This window comes from Malaclemys terrapin, chromosome 20, assembly GCF_027887155.1.
Source record: "Malaclemys terrapin pileata isolate rMalTer1 chromosome 20, rMalTer1.hap1, whole genome shotgun sequence".
NCBI classification, from domain to species: Eukaryota; Metazoa; Chordata; order Testudines; family Emydidae; genus Malaclemys; species Malaclemys terrapin.
In genome coordinates, this window is record NC_071524.1 from 16,683,237 (window position 1) to 16,709,191 (window position 25,955).

At 64.4% G+C, this 25,955-nt stretch overlaps 1 protein-coding gene across 4 annotated transcripts in view; it reads right to left on the minus strand.

Moving 5' to 3' along the window:
- The window catches only part of RYR1 (ryanodine receptor 1), a 99,134-nt gene extending 79,250 nt beyond the window's left edge, over positions 1 to 19,884 (minus strand). For 3 of the 4 annotated variants that reach the window (XM_054010211.1, XM_054010210.1, XM_054010208.1), the window contains exons 1-13: positions 19,803 to 19,884; positions 12,234 to 12,353; positions 11,797 to 11,901; positions 7,973 to 8,047; positions 6,389 to 6,467; positions 5,177 to 5,289; positions 4,606 to 4,699; positions 4,124 to 4,220; positions 3,539 to 3,613; positions 2,662 to 2,818; positions 1,862 to 2,026; positions 1,336 to 1,457; positions 127 to 313 (exon numbers count right to left, since the gene is read on the minus strand). In XM_054010211.1, coding sequence (XP_053866186.1) covers positions 127 to 313; positions 1,336 to 1,457; positions 1,862 to 2,026; positions 2,662 to 2,818; positions 3,539 to 3,613; positions 4,124 to 4,220; positions 4,606 to 4,699; positions 5,177 to 5,289; positions 6,389 to 6,467; positions 7,973 to 8,047; positions 11,797 to 11,901; positions 12,234 to 12,353; positions 19,803 to 19,850 — 1,437 coding nt within the window. In that variant the 5' untranslated portion in view covers positions 19,851 to 19,884. Of the gene's footprint in view, positions 1 to 126; positions 314 to 1,335; positions 1,458 to 1,861; positions 2,027 to 2,661; positions 2,819 to 3,538; positions 3,614 to 4,123; positions 4,221 to 4,605; positions 4,700 to 5,176; positions 5,290 to 6,388; positions 6,468 to 7,972; positions 8,048 to 11,072; positions 11,094 to 11,796; positions 11,902 to 12,233; positions 12,354 to 19,802 lie in introns of all 4 variants that reach the window. The other variant, XM_054010207.1, reaches the window with a different exon arrangement.
- Positions 19,885 to 25,955: the final 6,071 nt, after the last annotated feature.

Below are 25,955 nucleotides of genomic sequence, written 5' to 3' on the forward strand. Positions count from 1 at the left end.
GCCCCACACCAGCTCCCCATAGCACAGCCCCGCACAGCCCTAGACTGCCAGGGGAGAGCGCCTGCAGTGACCCCACCCCCTCCCTCACCCTTTGCGCTGGCCCCGTGCCCCCCCCTTCCCACCGACCTCCTCCTGGAAGAGGTTCTGGCGGCTCTTGAGTGAGCGCAGCCGGCCCTGCTTCTCCTCGTGCCGCAGCTCCTCCTCCGGATGCTGGAAGTAGATGATCAGGTCCCGCAGGCTCAGAATCATCCCGTCGATGGGCAGCGCGGCCCCGGCGCCCGCCTTGCCCTTCCCGCTCAGGCTGTCCAGGCCCCTGCCAGCACCGCGGAGGGAGGGGGTCAGCCTAGCCCCGCTGCCCAACCCTGCTCAGGGCGGATCCCACCGCTGCCACCAGCAGGCAGAGGGCCAGAGCCCCCCAGCAGGGCGGGGGACAGATTTGGGGGAGCTGAGGGAGGCAGGAGACCAATCGGGAGCGGGCCCAGCAGGGGAGGGCAGCAGAGCAGTGGGACGGGGCCAGGGTGGGAGGCAGAGAGAAGGGGAGCTGAGGGGGCCCAGGGGCTTTGCTGGGGAAGGAGAGGAGTCAACGAGGGGGGCAAGAGGGAGTTGTGGGAGCAGGGGGAGGGCGCTAGGGGCAGTGGCGAGAGGGTGCCTAGGAAGGGGGCCTGCTCAGGGGCAGGGGAGAGACCGCGCCCACCCCCTCCCCAGCTCAGGGGTCCCCAGAGCCACGACCTGCTCCTGCACCTCCCTGCAGACACCCAGACCCGTCACCCGCCCCCTGGGGACTGGGGGCACCAGCCAGGCTGCTCAGCACGCTGGGGGGGCAAAGATGGGGGGGGACACCAGAGCATCCACCCAGCCAACTAGGGGGTACATGGTCACTGGAGAGATCAGCCCCCTCCCAGCCAGGTCAAGCCCCCCATCTCCAACCTCTCCCTAGGTTCTGCACCCCCCAATCTCCAATGCCCCCCAGGGTTCATCCCCCCATTTCCCAGGCCCCCCATGGGACACAGCCTCCTCCCCTTGACCTTCCCCCAGGGTCCGGTCCCCCAGTACCCCAGGGTTCAATCCCCGGGCCCCAGCCCCCCCTGGTGTCCCCAGATTCGGCCCCCTCCCCCCGGTGCCCTAGGGTTCAACCCCCAGTCCCCCGAGTTCCCCTGAGTTCAACCCCTGGCCCCCCTGATGCCCCCAGGTTCTGCCCCCTCCCCTCAGTGCCCCCAGGGTTCAACCCCTGGGCCCTCCGGTGCCCCCAGGTTCGGCCCCCTCCCCCCAGAGCCGCCAGGGTTCAACCCCCAGCCCCCCAGTGCCCCCAGGTTCGGCCCCCTCCCCCCGGCCCACCGGACGAAGTGGCTGTAGAGGCCGCTGGTGCTGTAGATGATGCGGGCGGCCTGCGATTCCTCGTGCTGGCAGCGGGTCAGGGACAGGGCGTCGTCCATGTGCCCCTCCTGGTGCAGGATGGCCTGGGGGGCGGGCAGAGCCGTGGGGTGAGCGGGGAACAGGAACCCCCCCAACCCGGCCACCCCCCTTCCTCTGGGCAGCCCCAGGGACACTCCCCAACCCGGCCACCCCCCTCCCTCTGGGCAGCCCCAGGGACACTCCCCAACCCGGCCACCCCCCTCCCTCTGGGCAGCCCCAGGGACACCCCCCCATCCTGGCCACCCCCCTTCCTCTGGGCAGCCCCAGGGACACCCCCCAACCCGGCCGCCCCCTTCCTCTGGGCAGCCCCAGGGACACCCCCCGGCGCGTCCTGCCCTCCACCTTCCTCTGGGCAGCCCCAGGGACACCCCCTGGTGCATCCTGCCCTCCACCTCCCTCTGGGCAGCCCCAGGGAACCCCGTCCCGCTGTGTCCCACCCCACACCCACCTTCCTCTTGAGCAGCCCGAGGCGCAGGGCCTTGGCGTCAGGCGCGGCGTACGTCAGCCACAGGCCGCTGGCCGCGTGCTGCACGAAGCACATGGTCTCGCCGTACTTGATCTCTGCGGCCCCCATGCCCTCCACGTCCCGCTTGGGCGCCACGTCCAGCTTCTCCTGCGGGGGGGGCGAGAATGGGGAGAGGGGGCGCCGTGAGGAGATGGAGGGCATGAGGAATGTGGGGTGGGGGATGGGGATGCTGGGAATGTGAGGGGCCATGAATGTGTGTGTGTGGGGGGGTAATGAAAACATGGGGGATGGTGGGGGCAGGAGGGCTGGCACAAAGCAGGCTGTGAATATGGGGTGAACAGGGGGGAGGGGATGGGGCTGGGAACGCAGGGAATGGGGGGAATGCTGCCATTGGGGGAATGGGGTGGGAAGGAGGGAAGGGCCTCGGCTCAGGCCCAGTGCCGCCCCCCCCCCGGCTATAAAAGGACGAGCCGCAGCCCCCAACTCTCGGCTCAGCTGTCTCTGGGGGTCGCCCCACACACTGCCCCTGGGGAGTCAGCGCTGCTTGTCCTGGCACCTGGGGGCAGGCGAGGGGGCATCCAGCCGTCAGCCCCCCAGACAGACAGTCCACCCGGCGCTGAGATGCGGCTGCCTCTGGGGTGGGGCGTGGGGGTCGTTTGTACTCCCACACTCAACGCTACGGGAGGGGAAGTGAAGGAAAATCCCAACTTCAAGACAAATGTTAGGGTTTGACCCTGGCCCCGCCCCCCACAGCATGGCTCCCCCCCCAGCCCCGCTCTCACCTTGGAGGCGCGGAAGCAGAAGGCCGTGGCCTTGGTGTTGGCTTTCTCGGCGTCCATCACGACCAGCCCCTTCTCCTCGGTCAGGCCCAGGTAGCGCCCGGTGGTGACGTGCCGCACCCGGAACTGCTGCCCCCATCGCATGTAGCTCCCGCTCCAGCTGCCGGGGGGCAGAGAAACCCAGCGCTAGCGCCGCACATCGGCTCCGGGCCCCCAGCTCCACGGGACGCTGCGTCAGCCCAGACCCCCCCTTCCCGCCCACTGGATGCAAGGATTGTGGCTGGATTCGAACCCGCCCCCCGTCCCCATCCGTCCAGTCCCCAACCTCCCCATCTGCACAGTCCCCTCCCAATCCGTACAGTCCCCAACCTCCCCCAGTCCATAATTCCTCCCTCGTCCATAGAGTCCCCGACCCTCTGGTCCGTACAGTCCCCCAGGTCCATAGAGTCCCCGACCCTCTGGTCCGTACAGTCCCCCAGGTCCATAGAGTCCCCGACCCTCTGGTCCGTACAGTCCCCCAGGTCCATAGAGTCCCTGACCCTCTGGTCCGTACAGTCCCCCAGGTCCATAGAGTCCCCGACCCTCTGGTCCGTACAGTCCCCCCAGTCCATACATTCCCCAACCCCCTGGTCAATACAATCCCCCTCGGCGTATACAGTCACTCACTTCCCTGCCACACAGTCCCCTTGGTCCATACAGTCCCCGATCCTACAGTCCATGCAGTCCCCCCCGCAGTCGCTGACTTCCCTGTCCATACAGTCCCTGCCCCCACCCCACATCATCCAGCACCATCATCCGAGCGTGACGCCATCGTCCCAGGCCGGCGCCCCCTTTCTCCGGGGGGGGCAGGAGGGGGGAGCAGAACCTGCGATTCCCCTACCTGATGCGCAAGGGCTCCAGCCTCCAGAGGGAGCGGGCGTGGGTGCAAACGGCGCCACCCTCGTAGTTCACCACCCTGCCAACGAGAGAGGGGGAGCGTTAGGGGTGTGGGGGGGAACCGAGCCAGGCCCCCCCGCATCCGTGGGAGCGCAGGCCAGATCCGGCCACCCCGGCTCACCACGGAACAGGCCGATCTCCCTAGAGACCCAGTCGGGCCCCAGCGGAGACAGGCCCTAAAGGCGCCGACGGAAACTGGGGTTTCCCCCATTGGGCCGGGCACTGCACAGACACATAATGAGAGACGGTCCCTGCCCCGAAAAGCTTGCAAAGGGTGGGAGGGGAAACTGAGGCACAGAGAGGGCTGTGACTTGCCTGAGGCTGCCCAGCAGAGCCAGGAACAGAACCCAGGAGCCTGGCCACCCCCGTCCAGTGCTGCCCCTCCCCTGGGTCATACGACCACGTCACTCTCCATCCCCCAGCCCAGGCAGGGACACCCAGGCCACACCCTTAGCTCGCGCTCCCAGCGCCCAAGGCCACAGGTTCGCGCCCCGCTGGAGTGGGTGTCGAATCGTTCTCCGGGCCGTACCTGCGCTCCTCCTCGCCCTGCTCGCTGGAGGAGATGGTGAGGCATTCGTCCATGTGCCCGTGGAAGAGACGCATGACATGACCCCCCGTCACGTACCCTGGCAGGAGAGGAGAAACCAGCGAATGTCAGTGCAGGGACGGGGGAGGGCCAATGACGCAGGGAACCCAGGAGTCCTGGCTCCCACCCTCCCGCTGTAACCACCAGACCCCACTCCCCTCCCAGAGCCGGGATAGACCCAGGAGTCCTGGCTCCCAGCCCCCCCTGCTCTAGCCACCAGACCCCACTCCCCACCCAGAGCTGGGATAGAACCCAGGAGTCCTGGCCCCTCTCCCTTCTCTCTCTTATCAGAGGGGCAGAGAGTTGCCTCCACCCAGGGACTTGCAGCCCCCCCAGCTGCTAATGTCATGGCCGCGGGCTCAGGGGCTGCCCACAGGGCTGGCATGGGGCAGGGGATCCCGGGAGCAGGGCAGGGGGAAACTGACCTTCCTCGCAGCCCGAGCAGATGGGGTTCATGTTCCAGAGCGTCTGCATGAAGGAGGCGTCGGCCTGCAGGTCCCCGCTGGCCGTGGAGAGGTGCTGGGAGGGGGGAGAGAGACAGAAAGGCGGAGGGGGGGGGGTCGGCGGAGGGCCAGGAGAGACAGCTGCCCGCACCAGCGCGAACCCAGGAGTCCGGGCCCAGAACCACCTGCCTCTCCCACATACTTGTAGCTGGGGTCTCCTCATTGGGTCAGCAGACACACGCACGGGGGGCTTGCACACCCATGCGCACACACACGGATGTAGCCACACACACGCATGGGGGGCTTGCACACCCATGCGCGCACACACACACACGGATGTAGCCACACACATGCACAGAGGACTTGCACACCCACTCTGGTACACACATGCATGCTCCCTTGCACACATCCACACACACAACCCCTTGCACATGTGCAAACACATCCATGCCCCACATGTGTGCACGCACACAACACACATGTACACACACATGCACATGTACACCCAGGCGCGCACACACATATGGACACCCATGTGCACAGCCCTACTCACCAGGTAGCGCTCAGAGGAGACGCTGACCAAGATCAGGTCATCCCCGACTCGAACCTTTTCACCCTCCGACCGCTGCTTGGAGGCGGGGTGGATGATCCACCAGCAGGCTTCCCCTGGGGTCAGGACACAGACAGGGCATGGGTGCAGCCGGCAGCCGGGGGGCAGGGAGGGGATAGGCCCAGGGACAGCCCTGGCCCCCCTCCCGATTCGCAGTCCCCCCTCACTTGCTGCGCCCCCTTGGGCACCGCGAAGGCTGGAACGTGGGGACCACCCTGCCCTGGACCCTCCCGCCAGCCCAGGGCACCAGGGCAGGAACCTGGCCCTACTGCGACAGGGCTGGAATTCCCCCCATGGGGGCACAGCCCGGCAGCTGGGAACCCCCCACCCCGCTCCGGGAACTGTGGGGACGCGGTGCCCCACTCCTCCTCCTCTCTTTAGTCTGATCACAGCCAGGCGCCGGCCGAGCCCCCTTGAGGGTTTGCCAGCTGACCATGGGGTCAGGGAGTCAGGGCTTAAGGGGCATCCGAGCAGGAGCAGGGAGGCGTTGCCAACCCAGCAGGAAGGTGGCAGGCGTCCGCAGCTGGCACAGTGGCTACACAGCGCTGCATGCTGGGCAGGTGGGGAAACTGAGGCACAAAGCGGAGCCGGGACTTGCCCCAGGTCACATGGTGATCTGGGTCTGAGAAGGGGTGGGGCCTACTGCTGGGAGCAAGGACTCCTGAGTTCTACCCCCAGCTCTGGGCCGGGAGTGGGGTCTAGTGGTTAGAGTGGGGGGGCTGGGAGCCAGGACTCCTGGGTTCTTTTCCCAGCTCTGGGAGGGGAGTGGGATCTAGTGGTTAGAGCGGAGGGACTGGGAGCCAGGAGTCCTGGGTTCTATCCCCTGCTGTGGGGGGTGGGATCTAGGGGTTACAGCAGGGGGACTGGGAGCCAGAACTCCAGGGTTCTATTCCCCCTGGCTTGCTGGGTGAGCTTGGACAAGTCACTGCCCCGGTATATGCCTCAGTTTCCCCAACAGCAGTGTCTGTGCAGCACCATGCACAATCAAATCCCAGTCCATGGGCGTGGCATCCAGGTACTACCATAATACATTTAATTAAGAGCAATGAAAATGTCCAGTATTGCAATGGGTTCTGGTCCATGGCTGGGGCTCCCAGGTGCTACCGTAATACACCTAAACAACAACCTCTGCATTGTCGGCCGTGCCTCCCCTACCTGAGGCGTCCTCCTGCAGGCCCACATCAAAGGCCAGTTTGTCCGTCAGGGAGCGGGACGTGGTCAGGCAGCTCAGATACTGTCAGGGCAGGAGGCAGTAGGGTTAGTAGGGAGTGGAGCTGGCACCGCCGGGCGGTGAGGACGTTGGAGTGGGCGCCAGGACTCCCGGGTTCCATCCCCGTCTTTCGGGGGATTTTCGTACAGGCTTGCACGAACACTGTGCGCGCCTCAGTTTCCCTGTGTGCTGCGCGTGTAACGAGGGGGTTTGTTGTTGCGCTGGACCAGGTGTGACCTCACCTGGCAGCAGGACCCTGACAACAGCCTGGAAATTGGGTACCCAGCAACTAGTGCCCGGGAGCCCCGCCCCCCCCCAGATTGGGAGCCAGCCGGGTCTGGCCAGTGGGCTGAAAACAGGCTGAGGGGAGAGGACCCCGTGACCTGCTCAGCGCAGCCGGGTCTAGCCAGCAGGGGAACAAAGGCCCCCTGGCCTGTTTACCTGGGACCTAAGACAAAGAACGGAGGAGGAGCTGTTGGAGGAGGGGACATAGGGGGGACAAGGAGCAGCCGGGAGCCCACCTGAGCTGGGCCAGACCCAGCTGGTCGGGGCTGAGACTGGCCAGGCCCGAGGGCCCTGAGAACTGCCCGGGCTGTGTCCAGATGTTCAATAAACCTGGCGGAGAGTCACTGCAGTCTGGAGATTGGGGGTGGGGTGTTGCTCCCTCTGGGGGTGGGGATCCAGGGGCCCAGAGCGAGGGGACTCCCTGAGGGGGCCCACGGGAAAGAGAGGCCAGCTGGAGACTCAGAGGTGCGGTCCCAGACAGAGTGAACCCCCGAGAAGAGCGTCACTAAGGGAGCTCCTCCCAGGGGCCGTACGGAGCCGAGAGCGCCCGGGGCTCGGGAGTCCGTGCGCGGAAGGGGCTCTCGACAGGCCTCCAGGCTCAGCCGGACACGCTGCGGAGAGACACGGGGCTGCGGAACGGGGCCGGAGAGCTGCCCCGGGACGGCTCACATCCGGCATTTGCTCCTGGCAGATCCGTGCTGCGCCCCGTCGCCCCTTGGCATTCCCCGGGCATGGAGCGCATGACGCGGGTGTTTAAAATAGAGCCGCCCGGCCTGGAAGCCTGTGAAGCAAAACAGCCCCAGCTGTCGGCAGGATTCTGGAGGGCGAAAGGGCAGAAGGGCATTTGGGGCGGTGCCAACAGAGCCTTTGGGCACAGAAAGAAGCCAGTGGAGGAAAATGAGGCGGCGAAAGGCCGGAGCTGCTGGAGGAGCAGCACCGGAAAACGGCCCAACGGCACCACCCCCTGCGCCGGGCGAGTGCCCAGTGCCTTGGGCGCCCGGGGGAGCTGCAGAAAGGAGCGGGGTCTGCCGTGCTGGCCCAGGGAAAGGAGTGACCCCAGCCGCTGGGCCCACCACCCCGGCGTCCCGCCCAGCACGGCACCCCAGCCGCTGGGCCCATCACCCCAGCGTCCCACCCAACACGCATACCCACCCTGCACTGCACCCCAGCCGCTGGGCCCATCACCCCGGCGTCCCGCCCTGCTTTGCACTGCTCCCGCTCTGCCCCCACCCCCCCTCACTCACCATGGCGCTGTGAGAATGGCGGAGCAGGATGGCGTGGCCGTAGAGCAGGGTCCTGTGCCCACCGCCCTGTGAAGACTGGGGGGAAGCAGACAAAAGGTGGTGGCCGTCAGCGAGGGAACTCGGCGCCCGCCAAAGGACGGGTGAGACCAACGACCCGGGGAGCTGCCAGAGGGGCTAATTCCAGCATTGAGACCTGCTCAACTCATCTCACTGGGGACCAACTTACCGCTGACCTGAGCTGGATTCAGACCAGCGACTCAGGGCTCCCGGGTGCCACAGCCCATGAGCGCCGCCGCCCCCCTGCCCATAGCACCCACCCACCCTCGAACCCAGCCCCGGTTTAACAGGCCAGGACAGTGCGCGACCCGGCTGACCTGCCGTGGCATCGAGCACTTGTCTCTCTCCCCAGGCACCGAGGAGTGCAGCCGGCAGCCCTGGCCTCCTCCCGATTCGCAGTCCCCCCTCACCTGCTGCACCCCTTGGGCACCGCGAAGGCTGGAACGTGGGGACCACCCTGCCCTGGACCCTCCCGCCAGCCCAGGGCACCAGGGCAGGAACCTGGCCCTACTGCGGCAAAGGTCCCATGGCTGGGACTCACCCCATGGCGGCACAGCCCGGCAACTGGGAACCCCCCACCCTGCTCTGGGAACGGGGGGGCATCCCTCCCCCCGCCCCCCCATGAGAGCCAGTGCCACGCCCTGCAGGCTGGAGTCCAGGTACGGATCTAGTCTGGCATGGGAAATGCTGGATACCAGGTGACACCCCCCTACGCCCACGGGCCCACCTGGGCCGCATGCGATTACTGTTATTACATGGCACCTGCCAACCCAACAGTATCTATCAGCACCATGAATAATAACGGCTCCGGTTCTACAGTCCAAAGGCCAGATTACCAGAGTACATACAGTCATTATTTTACGGATCATATTACTAGAATATATAAGGTCACTACTGGGCAGGCCATATTGTTAGCGCATATGTGGTCCCTATTGCATGGGCCATATTACTCGACTGTCCATGGTCATTATTGTACAGGCCTTATTACTAGTGTATAGATGGTGATTATTGCAAGCACCAGTTATAGGGCCATCCCACTATGTATGATCATGATAACATGGGCCATGTCACATGGTCACTACATGGGCCCTATTACCATGTATAATCATATAATTATTATATGATTATTAAACAGGAATATTACCATATACGAGGACTGTGTTATGCCCACGTTATTGCCCGGGCCGTATTGCTGTATATGGTCAGTGTTACACAGGCCATCTCATACAGTCAATATTGCCCGGGCCGTATTGCTGTATATGGTCAGTGTTACACAGGCCATCTCATATAGTCAATATTGCCCGGGCCGTATTGCTGTATATGGTCAGTGTTACACAGGCCATCTCATATAGTCAATATTGCCCGGGCCGTATTGCTGTATATGGTCAGTGTTACACAGGCCATCTCATATAATCAATATTGCCCGGGCCGTATCGCTGTATATGGTCAGTGTTACACAGGCCATCTCATATAGTCAATATTGCCCGGGCCGTATTGCTGTATATGGTCAGTGTTACACAGGCCATCTCATATAGTCAATATTGCCTGGGCCATATTGCTGTATATGGTCAGTGTTACGTGAACCATCTCATACAGTCAATATTGCCCGGGCCGTATTGAAGTAATATGATCAGTATTACGTGGGCCTGGCACGCTCCTTATTTCACAGGCACTATAATAAGTTGCTGGTCGCAAGGGCCATATTGTTGTATATGGGCATGGTACCGCTCTGTTCTGTGAGCGCTCCTGCCCCCTCTGCCATGCGCCGTCTCCACCCACGGCTAGTGGGGTAAAGAGGCTCAGAGAGACCCTGCGTCAGAAACCTCCACTCCCAGCATGCCGAGCGAGGCCATGGGGCAGACAAGATGCCTCAGCCCACCCCCCAGCGCTGCACAGTGCCCCACGCCGGGAGGCTCGGCCTGTTGGCATTTAGGGACCATGCGGTGAAGGGAGGGATGGTGGAGGATGGGATCAAAACAGCACCGCAACTGGGAATGGAAGGGGCTAGTGAGGGAGGCGACGGAGCGAAGGATGGAAGGGGTGTCGGGGGGCTGCCAGGAAGGAAAGGGTTACTCAGGGGAGGTGCTGGGGTTTCCACCTTGTCTGAATTGGGGTCAAAGGGGAATCATGGAGGCTCCTTTGTTCCCACCACCTAAGTCCACCCAGGAATCCCGAAGCCCGGCCCAAACCCGTCCACTGCGCTGCATGGTATGTGAGGGACCCCTCGCCTGGCACTGGGATGCAGCTGCCTCTGGGGTGAGGCGTGGGGGCCATTTATACAGGGACCCTTCACCCAGTGCGGAGATACAACAGCCTTTGGGGTGGGGAATGGGGGCTGTTTATACAGGGACCCTGTGCCCGGCTCTGAGATGCAGCTGCCTCTGTGGTGGGGCAGAGGGGTTGGTTATACAGGGACCCCTCGCCCACTGCTGAGATGCACCCAGCTCTGGGGTGGGGCATAAGGGTTGGTTATAAAGTAACCCCTCGCCCACTGCTGAGATGCACCCCAGCTCTGGGGTGGGGTGCAGGGGCTAGTTATACAGGGACCCCTCACCCACTGCTGAGATGCACCCAGCTCTGGGGTGGGGCGCAGGGGCTAGTTATACAGGGACTGGGAGTTAGTGCTTAGAGCAGGAGGACTGAGAGTCAGGACTCCTGGGTCCCCTTTCTAGCTTTGCCACGTACGCAGTGTGCGGACACACAGAGGCCGTGGGGCAGCATCCAATTGGCAAAGCACTCGGGCACCCTCCGGCAGCTGGGCAAAGGGGCATGATCAGCATCGTCCTCCGGGATGCAAATCAAGGGGGCTTGTGGGAGCTTCAGGAGACAGTGTCTGCCCTGCCCCCATAGGAACTCCCCTGGGGGGCTCTAGCCGAGACAGCGGGGGTCCCGTTTGGCCACCCTAGCTCCCAAGGGGGCACTCTGTTCTCCAGAGCGGCTGCCGGGGGGGGGGGCAGGTGGGAACCCCAGCAGATGCACGTGGGAGACGGGTGGGGGGGTGTTTAGGAAGGGGGGGGGTCACTGCAGTGAAATCAGCACATACCCACTTGTCCAAGTCGACACCCTAGAGCGTCGGCAGAGAAGCAAAGGAGAGAGAAAGGGAGAAGAGAAGAGATGAACCGACCGCCTGCCTGGGGGGGGCTGGCTGGGACCCCCATCCAGGGCACTGCAGACCCCCCTCCCAGTTCCACCTCTGCATGAGCAAAGGGCACAGGATAACCACCGGGCCGAGGGTGAGGGGACAAGGGAGGACAGTCAACAGAGCTGCTTGGGCCAGGCCTTTTCCTCCCAACTCGCCGGCGGCCTGGGGAACTCCCCACCACTAGACATTCCCATGCTCGGCAGGGTTACCGGAAAGGCGGGGCCCAGCCAGACAGAGAGAATGGAGAGGGGGCCCAGAGGAGCCAGGGGGCCTCGGAGGGCTGCTCGTCATGGGGGTCAGGAGGGAACGTCCCACAGGGCAGGGGTTCTGGGCCATTCCTCAGAAGCAGCCGATGACGGGACCCTGGGCTGGATGGGCCCCTGGTTCTGCTCCAGCTCGTTCTACCCAGCCCCGAGCCTCGCCCTGCATTTCCCTTCCCTGATCGCTTCGTTCCCCTTCCCCAGCCCCCCACTACCCCCCCATCTCCCCCACTGCCCTCCAGCATCCACCGTATACCCCAGGGAGACCCAGACACCTGCGGGGCCGACGGGCACGGCCATGGGATGGGGCGAGGGCCTCCTCTTTCACCCCCGGCAATGCCCCCCCGACGTCTCCCTGTGCTCACCTCGCTGCCCACCTCCATGGTGTTCGCCAGCATCTCCTGCAGGGCGCGGACGGAGAGCGACTGCTCCAGGATGAAGCAGCAGATAGCCAGGTCCGGGGGGACATTCTGCGGGGAGAGGGGAACAGGGTCCGAGAGGGTTCTGCCATCCCCCATGGGGGACCAGACACGCGGCCCTGGAGCCACGGCCCCACGGGGAGCTGTGGGGGAAGCCAGGGAGGACTGGAGGTGATGTGTGTGTCATAGCCCCCGCACTGCAACAGCCCAGGGGGATTCTACCCACAGGGGCTGACGCTTGGGGCAGAGGAAGGGGCTGAGGGAGCTGGGATTCTGGCTGTAAAGGGGGGTGGGAGATGGGGAGGGGTTCAGGCTGCAGGTTCGCTCCCCCCCCTGGCCTGGGGCCCAATGAGGACGGGGGGGACGAGGCACCGGGGGCTCACCTGGGCGTTGGAGGTCGACTCCAGGAAGCAGAGGCGGTTGCCGAAGCCCTCGGCCGCCAGGCACAGCTTGAGTTGCTCCTTGAGGATGGTGGCAGAGCACTGCAGGACGACTTCGTCCTCCTGGGGCAGGGAGACAAGGGGGGGGGGGGGCGGCTCAGGACTCCTGGGTTCTATTCCAGGCTCAAGGAGGGGAGGAGGGGACTAGTGATTAGAGCAGGGGAGAGGTTGGGAGCCAGGACGCCTGGGTTCTATCCCAGATTCTGCCACTGGGACGAACCCCTCCGTGCCCCTGTCCCCCACCCTGTAACATGGGAAGGGCCTCGACGGGGGTGTGTATGACAGGGGCTGGGGGTGGGTTACAGGGCCGCGGGGGGGGGGGGGGGGGGGGGCTGACAGCTGGGGGTGGAGTATGGATCTCCCCCCACTCTTGACTGTGCTATCGTCAGGAATCGACCCCAGGAGTCCTGACTTGCAGCCCCTTGCTCAACCCCCTAGACCCCGCTCCCCTTCGGTGCTGGCGGGGAAGGGGGTTGAGCAAGGGGCTGCAGAGACACAGCCCCCCCCACACACCATACAACAAAGTGAACAGCCCCTGCAAGTCCCCCCAAAATGCCCCCTCCCCTCCGCCCCTCAGGCCAGGGGTAAACAAGTCTCTGAGAGCAGCCACCGGTGCCCAGGCTCCAGGGCCCGCGGGCACCTGGCCCTGCCCATCAGTGGGGGGATCCCCCCCCCGCACGCTGGCTTTCCCCTACACACTGCACTCAGAGAGCCAGCCGGCCGCTCCAGCAGAGTCAAACCGGAGTCACTCTGGATCTACCCTAGCGCTGGCAGGGGCAGGCCCCGCTGCGTTCAGCTAATTAGCCCCCTGGGGCTGTGGGGGCCGGCGAAGGCTCAGACACAAGAGAGACCCTGTGGAGGGGCGAGGGGGGGGCACATTCAACTGAGATGCAGCATCAGGCCGAGCGGTGCCAGCCCAGGTGTGAGCGGTGCCAGCCCAGGTGTCGGAGAACGACTCAGGGAGCAGAATTCATTGCCCGGGGCACCCGCCCACCTCCTGCCTACAGGCGCTCATTAGCCGCACACGCTGGGAGTTAGAGGTGGTGGGGGAGCTGGGAGCCAGGACTCCTGGGTTCTCTCACAGGCTCGGGGAGGGGAGTGGGGTCTAGTGATTAGAGCAGGGGCGGGGGCTGGGAGCCAGGACTCCTGGGTTCTCTTCCCAGCTCTGGGAGGGGAGTGAGGTGTAGTGGTTAGTGCAGGGGACTCCTGGGTTCTTCCCATTCCCCACCCCAACTTCACCCCTGGGATGAAGTGCGGGGCCTGTTTATACCGGGAACCCTCATCTGGCACTGGGATGCAGCCACCTCTGGGGTGGGGCGCAGGGGCTGGTGAGCAGCTGCCCTGCATTTTAAGACAGGAAGTGACGGGATACAGCATCCTCTTAAAACTGCAAGGCAGGCAGAGCAGCTGAAGACACAACGCTGAGGATGGGGGTGGGGGGTGTTGCATTGGGGGTGGGGAGCCCCCTGCCATCCCCGGCATTGGGGGGCAGAACTCAGGGCCCCGCCAGCGCCCTGGGGCTCTCATGACGGCCAGGTAGATGCAGCTCCCTCCACATGTCCCAGCCAGGCCCCACGGCCACCCCCAGACGTGACTGCCCCCCGGCCCCTGACAGCCCATCCCCACTGCTCTGCTCCCCTCCCCACCTCCCTCCAGGGACCCATCGAGGCGTATCCCCACCCCCCAACTGCCCCCCCCAACTCCACTGCTCTGCCCAGGCCAACTCGGGTTACAAGACAGGTGCTATTTCCACAGGGGAATGTGCTGGGTCAGCACCCGCTGTGCTACCATTCCTCCCCCTGGGGGGAGCTCAGCCCCACCCGGACCCACCGAGCCAGGGCACAGCAATGGGGGGCCCGTCCCCTGCCCCCTGGCCTAGGGAAAGGGGTGGCACTGCTGGCTCCTGCGTTTCCAGAGCCCTACCCACGCCACGCAGGCTGTGTCACCCGGCGTCTGCACCCACCGCCCCTGCCCCCAGGAACCAGGCCTCCGGGTCCTCAATATGCCAGGCCAATGGCACATACTCCGGGGGTGGATGTTGTGTGTATGACGGTAACACCCCGAGTCCCCCATCAAGATCAGGGCCCCGTAGCGCCAGGTGCTGCCCAGACCCCCACTGAGATCAGGGCCCTGTCGCGCCGGGTGCTGCCCAGACCCCAACCAAGATCAGGGCCCCATCGCGCTGGGCGCTGCCCAGACCTCTACCAAGATCAGGGCCCCGTAGCGCCGGGTGCTGCCCAGACCCCCACCGAGATCAGGGCCCTGTTGCGCCGGGCGCTGCCCAGACCCCAACCAAGAGACAGACCCTGCCCCACATCTACAGAGCTCTGGCAGCCGGAGGAAAGATGATCATCCCCATTTTATAGATGGAGAAACTGAGGCCCGTGACGGCCAAGTGACTTAGCCAAGGTCAGCCAGGGAGTTAGTGGCAGAGCCGGGATTGAACTGAGATCCCTTGGCCCCAGTCTGATGCTGTAACCCCCAGGCCACCTCCCCTCTCAGCACAGAACCCCGGGCAGGAGGGGCACACAGAGCCCCTGGCATGGGGGAATGGGGGACCGAGCCCTCCTCAGCCCCCCAGGAACAGCGGGTGCCCCCCACCCTGGCCTGAGCCCCAGCAGACAGATCTGCCTAGCGCCAGGGCTCCAGACTGCCCTGCCCCCCAGGTCCCTCGGCAGCTAGACTCCAGCCATGATGCGGGAGCCGGGGGAGAACCCGGCTCCGGGCCAGAAGGACCAAGCAGGTGGCACGGAAGTAGGGGGCCAAGGTGGGGCCGTTCCTGCCCCTGCACCGCCCGGAAAATGCCCAAGCGAGGGCAGATCCCCGGCCTGGGAAAGGCTGCCCGGTTCCCACCCACGGCGGCTTTGAAAGAGACGCAGGCGGCTCAAAATAGACGGCTCCCCTCCGGGGAGGGGGAGCAGCGATGATCAGCGCCGCAAAGCAATTACCGAGCCCCAGCCTGGCCCCCCCGCAGGCCCCCAGGGGCGGCACCGCCAGGGAACGGGTTTTGAGGACAAGATGGAAGGAAATGGAGAAGTGGCTGCGCCCTCCCCACGCCCTTGAGAAATAAGGGGCGTGCCGGGCTTTTAAGGGCAGAGGCGTTTGGGGGGGTTTCTGGGAGGAAATGGGACCCCCCCCCGATCGCTCCCATCCCCCCAGCTCAGGCCGGGAGCTTATTTTTGGAGTCTGCACCTGTCAGACACATTCCTGCAAACACAGCTACGCGCATTGCTGCTGGTGCGGTCTGTGCCTATGGGGGGGGACCCCCACAGAGCCCCCCCCAGCCCTCCCCACTGACACTCACGCAGTCCTGGCTCCTGCTAGACCCCACTCCCCTCCCAGAGCCGGGGAGAGAACCCAGGAGTCCTGGCTCCCAGCCCCTTGCTCTAACCACTAGACCCCACTCCCCTCCCAGAGCTGGAGAGAGAACCCAGGAGTCCTGGCTCCCAGCCCCCCTGCTCTGACCACTGGTCCCCACTCCCCTCCCCCCAGCTGTGGCTGCCCCCCGGGTTGTGTGGCAGTGTCACATGGGCGGGCGGCAGGCGGGATATTTGGTTTCATGCACAAACTGGTAGGAAAATCTAGGCAGCAGCAGATTCCTCCTCTCCCTGCTGCCCCCCCCCCCGAACAGCTGAGCTGAATTTAGGACACAGCCCCCCCCCCCCCCCACACACACACACACACACGCCGGCCCTGTCTTTTTTCAGAGCATGAATCAAAGTACTCGTATCTCCTGCTGGGGGCACCCAGCGCCAGGGCAGCAGGCGTCCAGCCGGAGACCTGCACCGACTGAATGCGAGCTGTGAGAATATGGTGTGGACACCACTTCCGTCCCAGCCCCCCTGCTCTAACCACTAGACCCCCCTCCCGTCCCCTCCCAGAGCTGGGACAGAACCCAGGAGTCCTGGCTCCCAGCCCCCCCTGCTCTAACCACTAGACCCCACTCCCCTCCCAGAGCCGGGGAGAGAACCCAGGAATCTTGGCTCCCAGCTCCGTCCGGGTTATTTCCTGGGCTCTGTGAGTTTAGCCGCAGCCTTGTCCCCCCATGGGAATTTCTCTGGGCCCAGGAGCCGCTCGCAGTGACCCCAGGGTCAGGGGGGGCCCAACCCCTGCCGTGGCCCTGCGTCCCACCCGCTCCCCGGCAGCCTGGCCTAGTGGTCGTAGCGCAGGGCTGGGGAACTGGCCGGAGCAGGGAGTGACCCAGGGGCTGGGGTGGAGCTGAGGGCTGGCACCGGGGGCGTGCCATGGGGCAGGGGCAGACAGGGTGCCAGGCCAAAGGGGCATCAGCGTTATCGTGGGGGCAGAGCGCACTAGGCCATGGGGAATGGCCGGGGGATCGGGGCTGCTTGGTACCATCGGGCGCTGGAGGAGGCAGTGTGTCTGCTTGGGGGCTGGGTATGGGACCACACCCCATGCTGAACCCCCTCCCCCCCCACCCCGCATCCCCTCCCCACCTCACAGCATCCCAGCCCCACGCCTCCACTGCATCCCTCCTCTACAACACTGCATCCCCTCCCCCACCACACTGCATCCCAACCAACCCCGCTCCTCCACTGCATCCCCTCCCCACCACACTGCATCCCAGCCCTGCTCCTCCACTGCATCCCCAATCACACTGCAGCCCAGCCAGCCCTACTCCCCACTGCATCCCCTCTACTGCAATGCACCCTAGCCCCACTCCCTCCACTGCATCCCCTCCCCCACCACACTGAATCCCAGCCCCACTCCTCCACTGCATCCCTCCTCCACCACACTGCATCCCCTCCCCCACCACACTGCATCCCAACCAGCCCGGCTCCTCCACTGCATCTCATCCCCACCTCACAGCATCCCAGCCCCACTCCTCCACTGCATCCCCTCCCCCACCACACTGCATCCCAACCAACCCCACTCCTCCACTGCACCCCCTCTACCGCAATGCATTCCAGCCCCACTCCCCACTACACTGCATCCCAGCTAGCCCTGCTCTCTCCACTGCATCCCCTCCCCACCGCACTGCGTCCTAGGAAAACCATTCCCAAAACAAACAAAGGCCGGCTACCAAAACCAGAGGGCAGCCACTGGGGATTCCCCTCCCCTGCCAGCGCAGGGGGCCTCACCCCTCTCCCCTCCCCTCCAACTGGTCAATGCCCCCCCCACCCCGCTCCTTTCTTCACCCCTTCCCCACCTCCTGCCTCCATGGGGCAAGCCCCACCCACACGCCCCTTATTCCACTCCCAACATGCCCCCATTCCCTGCCACCCCAAGCCCTGTGCGCCTCCCACACCACATCTCACCCCCAAGTCCCAAGCTCCACCCCCACATGCCGCACCCTGTCCCAAGTTCCGCCCCCATGACTCAAGCTCCACCCCTCCATATGCTCCACACACACACACCCCCCATCGGCTTCATTTCACTTTAGATTTGTTATTCATCGGTACAGCCCCCGTCCCTGCCCCAGGGCGCAACCAGGGACAGACATTGCCCGAGCCGGGGCCCGGGGGCCAGACAGTTCCAGCACCAGTCCAGGCGCCCCCCCGACGGGCCACGACCCAGAGCGGGGCTCCTCAGGGATCCAACACCCGCAGGCCCTTTAACGCTTCCATGGGGCTGCCCCCCAGAGCTCCCTTCCCCCCGGCTGGGTGAACGAGTGACCCTCCCCCCCGGATTCCAGCCATCCTGATGAACGGAGCCAGCTGTCAGCCCCGTTATATAAAGTTCCAGAAACCTGAGCGCTCGGGGAGCTGGAGTCAGCGTTAACCCCGGGCGGCCGAGGGTCCTTGCACACGCACCCCGCTTCGCGCACTCCTCCTTCCTTGCACACGCACCCCGCTTCGCCCACCCCTCCTTCCTTGCACACGCACCCCGCTTCGCCCACCCCTCCTTCCTTGCACACGCACCCCGCTTCACGCACCCCTCCTTCCTTGCACACGCACACGCTTCGCCCACCCCTCCTTCCTTGCACACGCACCCCGCTTCGCGCACCCCTCCTTCCTTGCACACGCACCCTGCTTCGCCCACTCCTCCTTCCTTGCACACACCAAATAGCACAACATGAGGAGAAGTGACACCAGGTGCCTAAAGTATCCACCCAGAGCGGCTCAAGGGATTGGACAGCCTATTATTAGGTGTTTTACGGTAGCACCCAGAGGCCCGGACAGAGATCAGGCCCCGTTGTGCCAGGCGCTGCACAGCCAGGGTGCAAGACACCCCACAGCTCTCCCAGGAACACAGCTCGGCTCTGGAAGGCCCCTGGGTGGGTGGGAGCCAAACAGGGGGATGGGTGGGAACCAGCTGCCTCCCCCCCCTCGCCCCCAGTGACACCTGTTGGCAGCCACTGGCTCGTTGGCTTCCCAGGCCCAGAGGGAGAGGACCTGGGGTGGGGGGCAGAACGGGGCAGCGAGAACGGAGGGGAGAGGCTGAGCCCAACCCTGGCCCCCCCGGGGGCTGCTTTCTCCACACTCCCATGGTATTTACGCTGCCTCTGCCCCCCCCCCCCCCCCCCCCGCTAAAGTCAGCTAATTATCCCATGTCACCATGGGGGGGGGCTGGTTAGAAACAGGGGTTAGCACAGAGCTCCAGGCAACTCCCCCGTCTGTCCCTTCCCCCATCTCTGCCCCCCAGGCTCCTTCCCCTCACCCCCATACACTCCCTATACCCCCCACCCCGCTACCCTGTCTCTTCTCCCCGCCCCATGTGCCTCACCCCCCCCCCCACCACTAGGCAGAGAGGGACCCCAAGGATACGCGGGGCTCGCCCTGCCCTCATCTCCTCTGGCCATTCTCCCGCTTGCGCCCTGTCCCAAGTGCTCCCCTCCCCTCTGCTCCCCCTCTGCCCCTCCCCCACTGCCCTCTCTGCCCCTTCACCCCGCTCCCTCTCTGCCCCTCCCCCTTGCTTGCCCCTTCCCCCCTTTGCCCCTTCCCCACCGCTCCCCCTCCCTCCCCCCCTTTGCCCCTTCCCCACTGCTCCTCCTCTCTCACCCTTCCCTCCTTGCCCCTTCCCCACGGCTCCCCCTCCCTCGCCCCTTCCCCTCTTTGCCCCTTCCCCACCGCTCTCCCTCCCTCCTCCTTCCCCCCTTTGCCCCTTCCCCGCCGCTCCTCCTCCCTCGCCCCTTCCCTCCTTTGCCCCTTCCCCACCGCTCCCCCTCCCTCGCCCCTTCCCTGCCACTCCCCGTCCCTCCCCCCCTTTGCCCCTTCCCCACCGCTCCCCCTCCCTCGCCCCTTCCCCTCTTTGCCCCTTCCCCATCGCTCTCCCTCCCTCCTCCTTCCCCCCTTTGCCCCTTCCCCGACGCTCCTCCTCCCTCACCCCTTCCCTTCTTTGCCCCTTCCCCACCGCTCCCCCTCCCTCGCCCCTTTCCCCCGCTCCCCCTCCCTCCCCCTTCCCCCCCACTCCCCTTCCCTCGCCCCTTCCCCCCTTGCCCCTTCCCCACCGCTCCCCCTCCCTCACCCCTTCCCCTACCTCCCCCTTCTCCCCTTTGCCCCCCCTCACCCTTTCCCCCCTGCTCCCCCCCCCCCGCACCCCGGCCCCACTCACGGTGCGCAGGAACTGCACATCATCCTCCCCCTCCCCGCCCTCGGCCATGGCTGCGGGGGCTGCGGGCTCGGGCCGGCCGTCCAGCGGGGAGAGCCGGGAGTGAGGGGCCGGGCGGGCCGGGCTGGGCTGCCCGCAGCGGGCGGGGGGGCGGCCCTGGATCCGCCCCCGGCCGCCGCCGATTGGAGGGGGGGAGCCGGCGGGGGGGGCAAGGCTGAGAGACGGGATGAGGGGGGGGGGCTGGGGAAGGAGGGAGTGGGGGAGGAGGAAGGGGGGCTGGGGAAGGGGGGGAGTGGGGAAGGGGAGATGGAAAGGGTGGGGAAGAGATGGGGGGCAGGGGGAAGGGGTGGGGCAGGAGGGGGAAACAAGCCCAAGCAAGGGGGGACAGGCGGCCAGAAAGCGGGTGCAGAAGGAGGGAAGGAGAAAACCAGTGACTGGAGGGGAGGGGAGGGGAGAGGGGCCCCTGGCCCCCAGTGTGGGGAGAGGGAAGGGGGTGAGATGTGTGTGTGCGCGGCTCCTCTGCCCCCCCCCCTCCAGGCTGCCCTAATCTAGTGGGACTCCAGGAAATCCCCTCTGAGAGCCCAGGGCAAGGCTGGGAGCCAGGACTCCTGGGTTCTCTCCCCCGCTCTGGGAAAGAAAGCTGGGAGGGGGTGGCGCGGTGTAGGAGCCAGGACTCCTGGGTTCTATTCTCAGCTCTCCCACTGGTTTAGGCCTCACCTGGCCAGCAGCTCCCTGGCTCCCGTCGCAGGTGTCTCCATGCTGCACGGACCCCACCGGGCCCTTCGTGGGTGCCTCAGTTTCCCCACTATACTGAATGTTTAACTAGGTAAGGGGAAGAGGTGATTTAATCGCTGCAGGGACCCAGAGGACTAGGTGGGATTGAGGGCTGGCTGCTGGGGCCCCCAGCCAGCTCGGACCACGGCCCCTCCCCCCCCCGTCACCAGGCCAACCCCTGGCAGAACAAAGAGCTGGGCCAGGGGATCGTTCTGTCTCTAGGAAGAGGAACGAAGGACTGAGGACGGGGAGGGAGGGTTAGGCATCTGGAATTAGGGGCACTGCTGGGCAGGGGGCAGAGGCAACCCCGCGCTCTGCTGGAGTGGCTGTAGCACCCCCTTCCCTCTGCCAAGCTCAGAGCTCCCCACATCACGTCCCGGCTCCTCATCCGTTTTCACACCCCTGGCCAAGAGGTGCTCCCGGCCCAGCTCGGGGTGCAGCTCTGAAGGGAGCTCACGGTGTGGCGCAGGGGGGCTGGAGGCTCCAAGCTTCAGTACTAGGAGGCGCTGAAACCAAGGGGCTGACCCCAGTGACCCAGAGGGGGGTTGACAGATAGAAGGGGTCCCCCCAGGGGCTGTCCCAGCACACTGGACCTGGGGAGCTATGATAAGGGCTTCTTCCCACCTGGGAAGGGGAAATAAACACATGTCCCTTTATGCCCGTCCAGCTGCGGCTGTAGTGTGTGTGTGTGGGGGGGGGGGGGTAGGGGGTAGAGAGAAACTCTGTTAAAAATCAGTCTCCAACTGACACTTGTCGCGGAGTGTGGGGGAGTCAGGGCCCTGCACCCCTCTTCCTGAGATTCACTGCGACTCTCAACCAGCCAGTAAAGTAGAAGGTTTATTTAAGGACAGGAACACAGTCTCAAGCAGAGCGTGTAGGTACGACCAGACCCCCTCAATTAGGTCCCTCTGGGAGGTTCAGGGAGCTTAGACCCCAGCTTGGGGTTCCCTGCGTTGCACCACCCAGCCCCAACCGAAACTAAACTCCCAGCCCCTCCCGCTGCTCCTCTCCTTTGTCCAGTCTCCCGGGCAGAAGGTGTTAATTCTCCCCACCCCCGTTCCTGGCTCAGGTTACAGCTCAGGTAGCTTCCTTCAAGGGAAGTCCCACATCCCCACTGCAACCCCCCTGCAACATTCCCAGGTCAAATCTGCCCTGCTCCCTGCTCCCTCACAACACTGTTCTATGATCCCCCTTGTGGGGATGTGGAAACTGAGGCACAATACAACGATGCAGCAGAGAAGGGCGGCTGAGAGCGGGCTGGGGTTTGAACCCAGATCCCACCCCTGGTCAGCCCCCAAGGCTGCTTTGCTTTTTGCCGCACGCTGGAGAGGCAGACCTGAAATTCATCATTGCCTCAGTTTCCCAGCTGGCCGCCTGCACCCAGCTATTGGCCCTTGGTGGAGACTTCAACAGGAAGGGCTCAGGGAACGGGAGCGTGGTTTTGTTCTGTGTGTGTCCAGCGCTTGGCGCCACGGGGCTCCAGTAAGACCGAGAGGGAGCCAGAAATACAAAAATATTGTCTTAACCTGGCAACATCAGAGAAAAGTCACAGGGGGAAAAAATACGCTTGTGCCCCACTCAACATTAAACCGGTTCCCGTGGGGCTGGCCAGTGCCCCAACCACCTACGAAACTCCGGCCCGAATGCAGAGCCGGGCTTCAGGTCCTGCCCCTCGATTCATGCTGCTTTGCAGGGCAGGTCGCTCTTTGGGGAGGCCACTAGAGGGCGCCGGGGTGGAAATTAATCAGGCTGTGTCATTAATTAGTGGCCTAGGAAAAGGGAGCCAAGGACAGTCGTGGGGCACCAGGCGCTAAGTGGGTGACGCTGCAAATCAGCAGCCGAAATCAAATAAATCCGGCCTGGCCCCCAGCTCCGGGCTGCCCATCAGCTTGCCTGGCAGGAAGACCTGGGGCTAACGCCCAGCGGCCGGGATCAGGGCCCCCAGCATGCCAGGCGCTGCCCAGAAACACCCGCCCCTCAGCTGGGATCGAGGCCTCCCCATCGTCCCTAGGCCCATTCCTCTCCCAGCGCCGGGGCAGGAAGACGGGGTATTGGAAAGCGGGATTTATGGTGTCCCCCTCATCAGCCCTTTAGTACAACCCAGCTCGTGGGGCTTTTTCGTGGCTTGCTGCAAAGCTGCCCTGGGCCCTGGCCATGGGGCAGGGAGAAACACCCCCTCTCCCCTCGGGGTGTGTGGGGGGGAGAGTGTTGCGGAGTATCGGGGGACTCTGGGCCCTGCATCCCCAGCTTCCTGCGATTCACCATGACTCTCAGCCAGCCAGTAAAGCAGAAGGTTTATTTGGATGACAGGAATACAGTCCAAGACAGGTCTTGCAGGCACAGACAACAGGGCCCCCCTCAGTTAGGTCCAGCTTGGGGTCCCAGGCATCCCAGCCCCCCTTGGGAGGTCAGAGCAATCCCTGCCTCCCAGCCATCTCTCCAGCCCGCTTCCCGCACTCTGCCTTCAGCAACCCCTCCCACAGCCTTTGTTCAGTTTCCCCGGCCAAGGAGTCCCCTGGCCTCCAACCCCTTCCTGGGCTCCCATGCTACACCCCAGGTATTCGCCCTCGGGCAGACTCAGACTCCCATCCCCCAATGCAGACTATCCAGCCACACTCCCCTGTCAGCATTCACAGACCACAGTAAGAACAGGCCCAGTTCGTCACATCTCCCCCCTTCGAGACTGAACTGAGCAGGGTCACTTTAGCCAGTGACCCGGGGAAGTTCGAACCTACCCCCGTTCCCATGGATGCCCCCGCATCCCTCCCATTCCTTGGTGAGAATTACACCAGGCCCCTTCAGTTTCACGCCCCCCCCTTAGGTCGGGGGTGCTTGATGGCACTCGCAGTTCGCATGTGGGAAGGTTTATGCGGCCTGTGCCCTTTTCCCACCCCCATACCTCTGGGGCTCCAACTGGGCTGTGGTCTTCTCCCAGCGCTCCAGTCTGGAGGTCTGTGCTTTGGGCTCTCTTGGTTCAGAGCCGCCCTTTTTACCTTGGCCACCCTCCGAAAAGGCTCCTCTATGCTGGGCAAGGGTCCTAAAGCTGTTTTCCCCTTGTCCCAGGCCTTCCTCCCCCTCTGACAGGGGTCACAGGATCCGCAGTACTGTCGGACAGTAACAAAGACCCCAGGCCAGTAAAAGCTCCGTAGCAGCCTCTGCTGGGTACGCCAGGTTCCCTGGTGTCCTGAGAGAGGAACGTCATGGGCCCGGCCCAGCAGCTGGTGGCGATACTTCTGGGGTACCACCAGCTGCCTCCTGATCCCCCCTGACTCCATTTCCCCTGGGGGAGCCCATTCTTGGTACAGGAACCCCTTCTCCCACAGGAACCTTTTCCAGCCACCTTGTCCCATGGTTTGTACCGCATTGAGGTCGGCTAGGTCCCTTATCTTCCGCAAGGAGGGATCTCTCTGTAACTCGGCCTGGAACTCAGCAGCTGGGACAGGGATGGCCACCTGCTCTTTCTCGCCCGCTGGGTCCGAAGCTGCAGCCTCCCTGAGCCGTGTCCCTGGGCGTTCCCTCCCCACCTGGTTAGGGTCCTGCGCCTCAGGCAAGGCACCCCCCCCAAGGCCAGGGGGCAGGGCCCCTCGCCGGCTCTGACTGCGGGTCACAACCAGTGCCTTTTGGGGGTTGCTTGGCCAGTTCTCCAGGTCCCCCCCCATCAATACCTCAGTGGGCAAATACGGGTGTACCCCCACATCCTTGGGGCCCTCCTTGGCCCCCCACTTCAGGTGTACCCTTGCCACGGGCACTTTGACTGGTGTTCCGCCCACCCCCGTCAGGGTCAGGTAGGTGTTGGGCACCACCTGATCTGGGGCCACCACCTCGGGCCGGGCCAGTGTCACCTCTGCGCCCGTATCCCAGTATGCATTGACCTTCCTCCCATCCACCTCCAGGGGAACAAGGTACTCTCTCCAGAGGGACAGCCCCGCGCCTACCGTATAAACCAAAAACCCTGAGTCTGGAGCATCCAGCCCCCTAAAGGAGCTGGCCTGGAGCTCTCCTCCCTCCTTAGCAGGTGGTACTCTGCCAGCCCCCCTTCCCTGGGAATGCTGCCTTTCGCCGGGCTGGGTCTCTACCCAGTCAACCCTCTGTGGGTTCGGTCTGCTCAGTCTGTCCCTGAGCCTAGGGCACTGGGCCCGTATGTGGCCCTTTTGGCCACAGTGGTAGCAGCCCATGTCCCATGGGTCCCCTTGAGTAGGTCGGATGGTCCTGATGCCAGCAGCTCCCCTCTGATGGGTTTTTTCTGTATTTTCCCACGGGGAGGTCCCATGGTGACTCCCTCTCTGCGTTGTGGTGGGACTGTTCCTTTGGGACTCCTCCCTTTTATCTCCTGACCGGCTCTTTACAAACTCATCGGCCAGCCGGCCTGCCTGTCGCGGGTTCTCTGGCTTTCTGTCCACCAACCACAGCCTCAGGTCGGATGGGCACCGCTCATACAGTTGCTCCAGTACCAGCAGTTTGACCAGGTCCTCCTTCGTCTGGGCCCCATCAGCCCACTTGCTGGCGTATCCTTCCATGCGGGCGGCTAGTTGCAGATATGAGATCTCAGGGGTTTTATCTTGACTCCGGAACCTTTCCCGGTACATCTCAGGAGTCAGCCCAAACTCACGTAGCAGGGCCTTTTTGAATAGTTCGTAGTCCCCTTTCTCTGCCTCTTCCAGTTGGCGGTACAATGCCATGGCTTTGGGGTCCAGTAAGGGGGTAAGGACCCGGAGTCTGTCCGCGGGATCAACCCGGTGCAGCTCGCAGGCCGTCTCAAAGGCCTCCAGGAAGTCATCCATGTCCTCCCCCTCCTTGTATGGGGCCAGGATGCACTTATCAAAGCTCCATGCAGTCCTGGGTCCCCCCTCACTCACCGCAGCCGGGGGTTCGCTGCCCTTCAATCTCGCCAGTTCCAGGTCATGCTGACGCTGTCTCTCATTCTCCTGTCTGTCTCTCTTCATGCTGACGCTGTCTCTCATTCTCCTCCCGTTCATGCTGACGCTGTTGTTCACGATCCTCCAGCTCTCTCAGTTTTAGCTCTTTCTCCCATTCCAGCCAATTCCGCTCCACGGATGCCGAACGTCGCCGGGAGGATCCTCTGCTGGCCGGCGAGCTTCGCCGGGAGGGTCCCCTGCTGGCCGGGGGGGCCACGGCGCCTTCGGTATTTGCTGGGCTCCTCCCCACCCTTCCCCTAGGCATAGGAAGGAGGGGTCTCGGGACGCCCTCAGCAGCCGGCTGACCACTCCCAGCTGGGACAGACACTGGTGCCTGCGCTGCATTTGCCAGGCTGCTTCCCTGAGACACAGGGATCAGTTCATTCGCGCGATTTTCCGCCTCCAGCCGGGCAATGAGCTGTTCTTTGGTGAGCCTCCCAATGCACAGCCCCCTCTGCTTGCACAG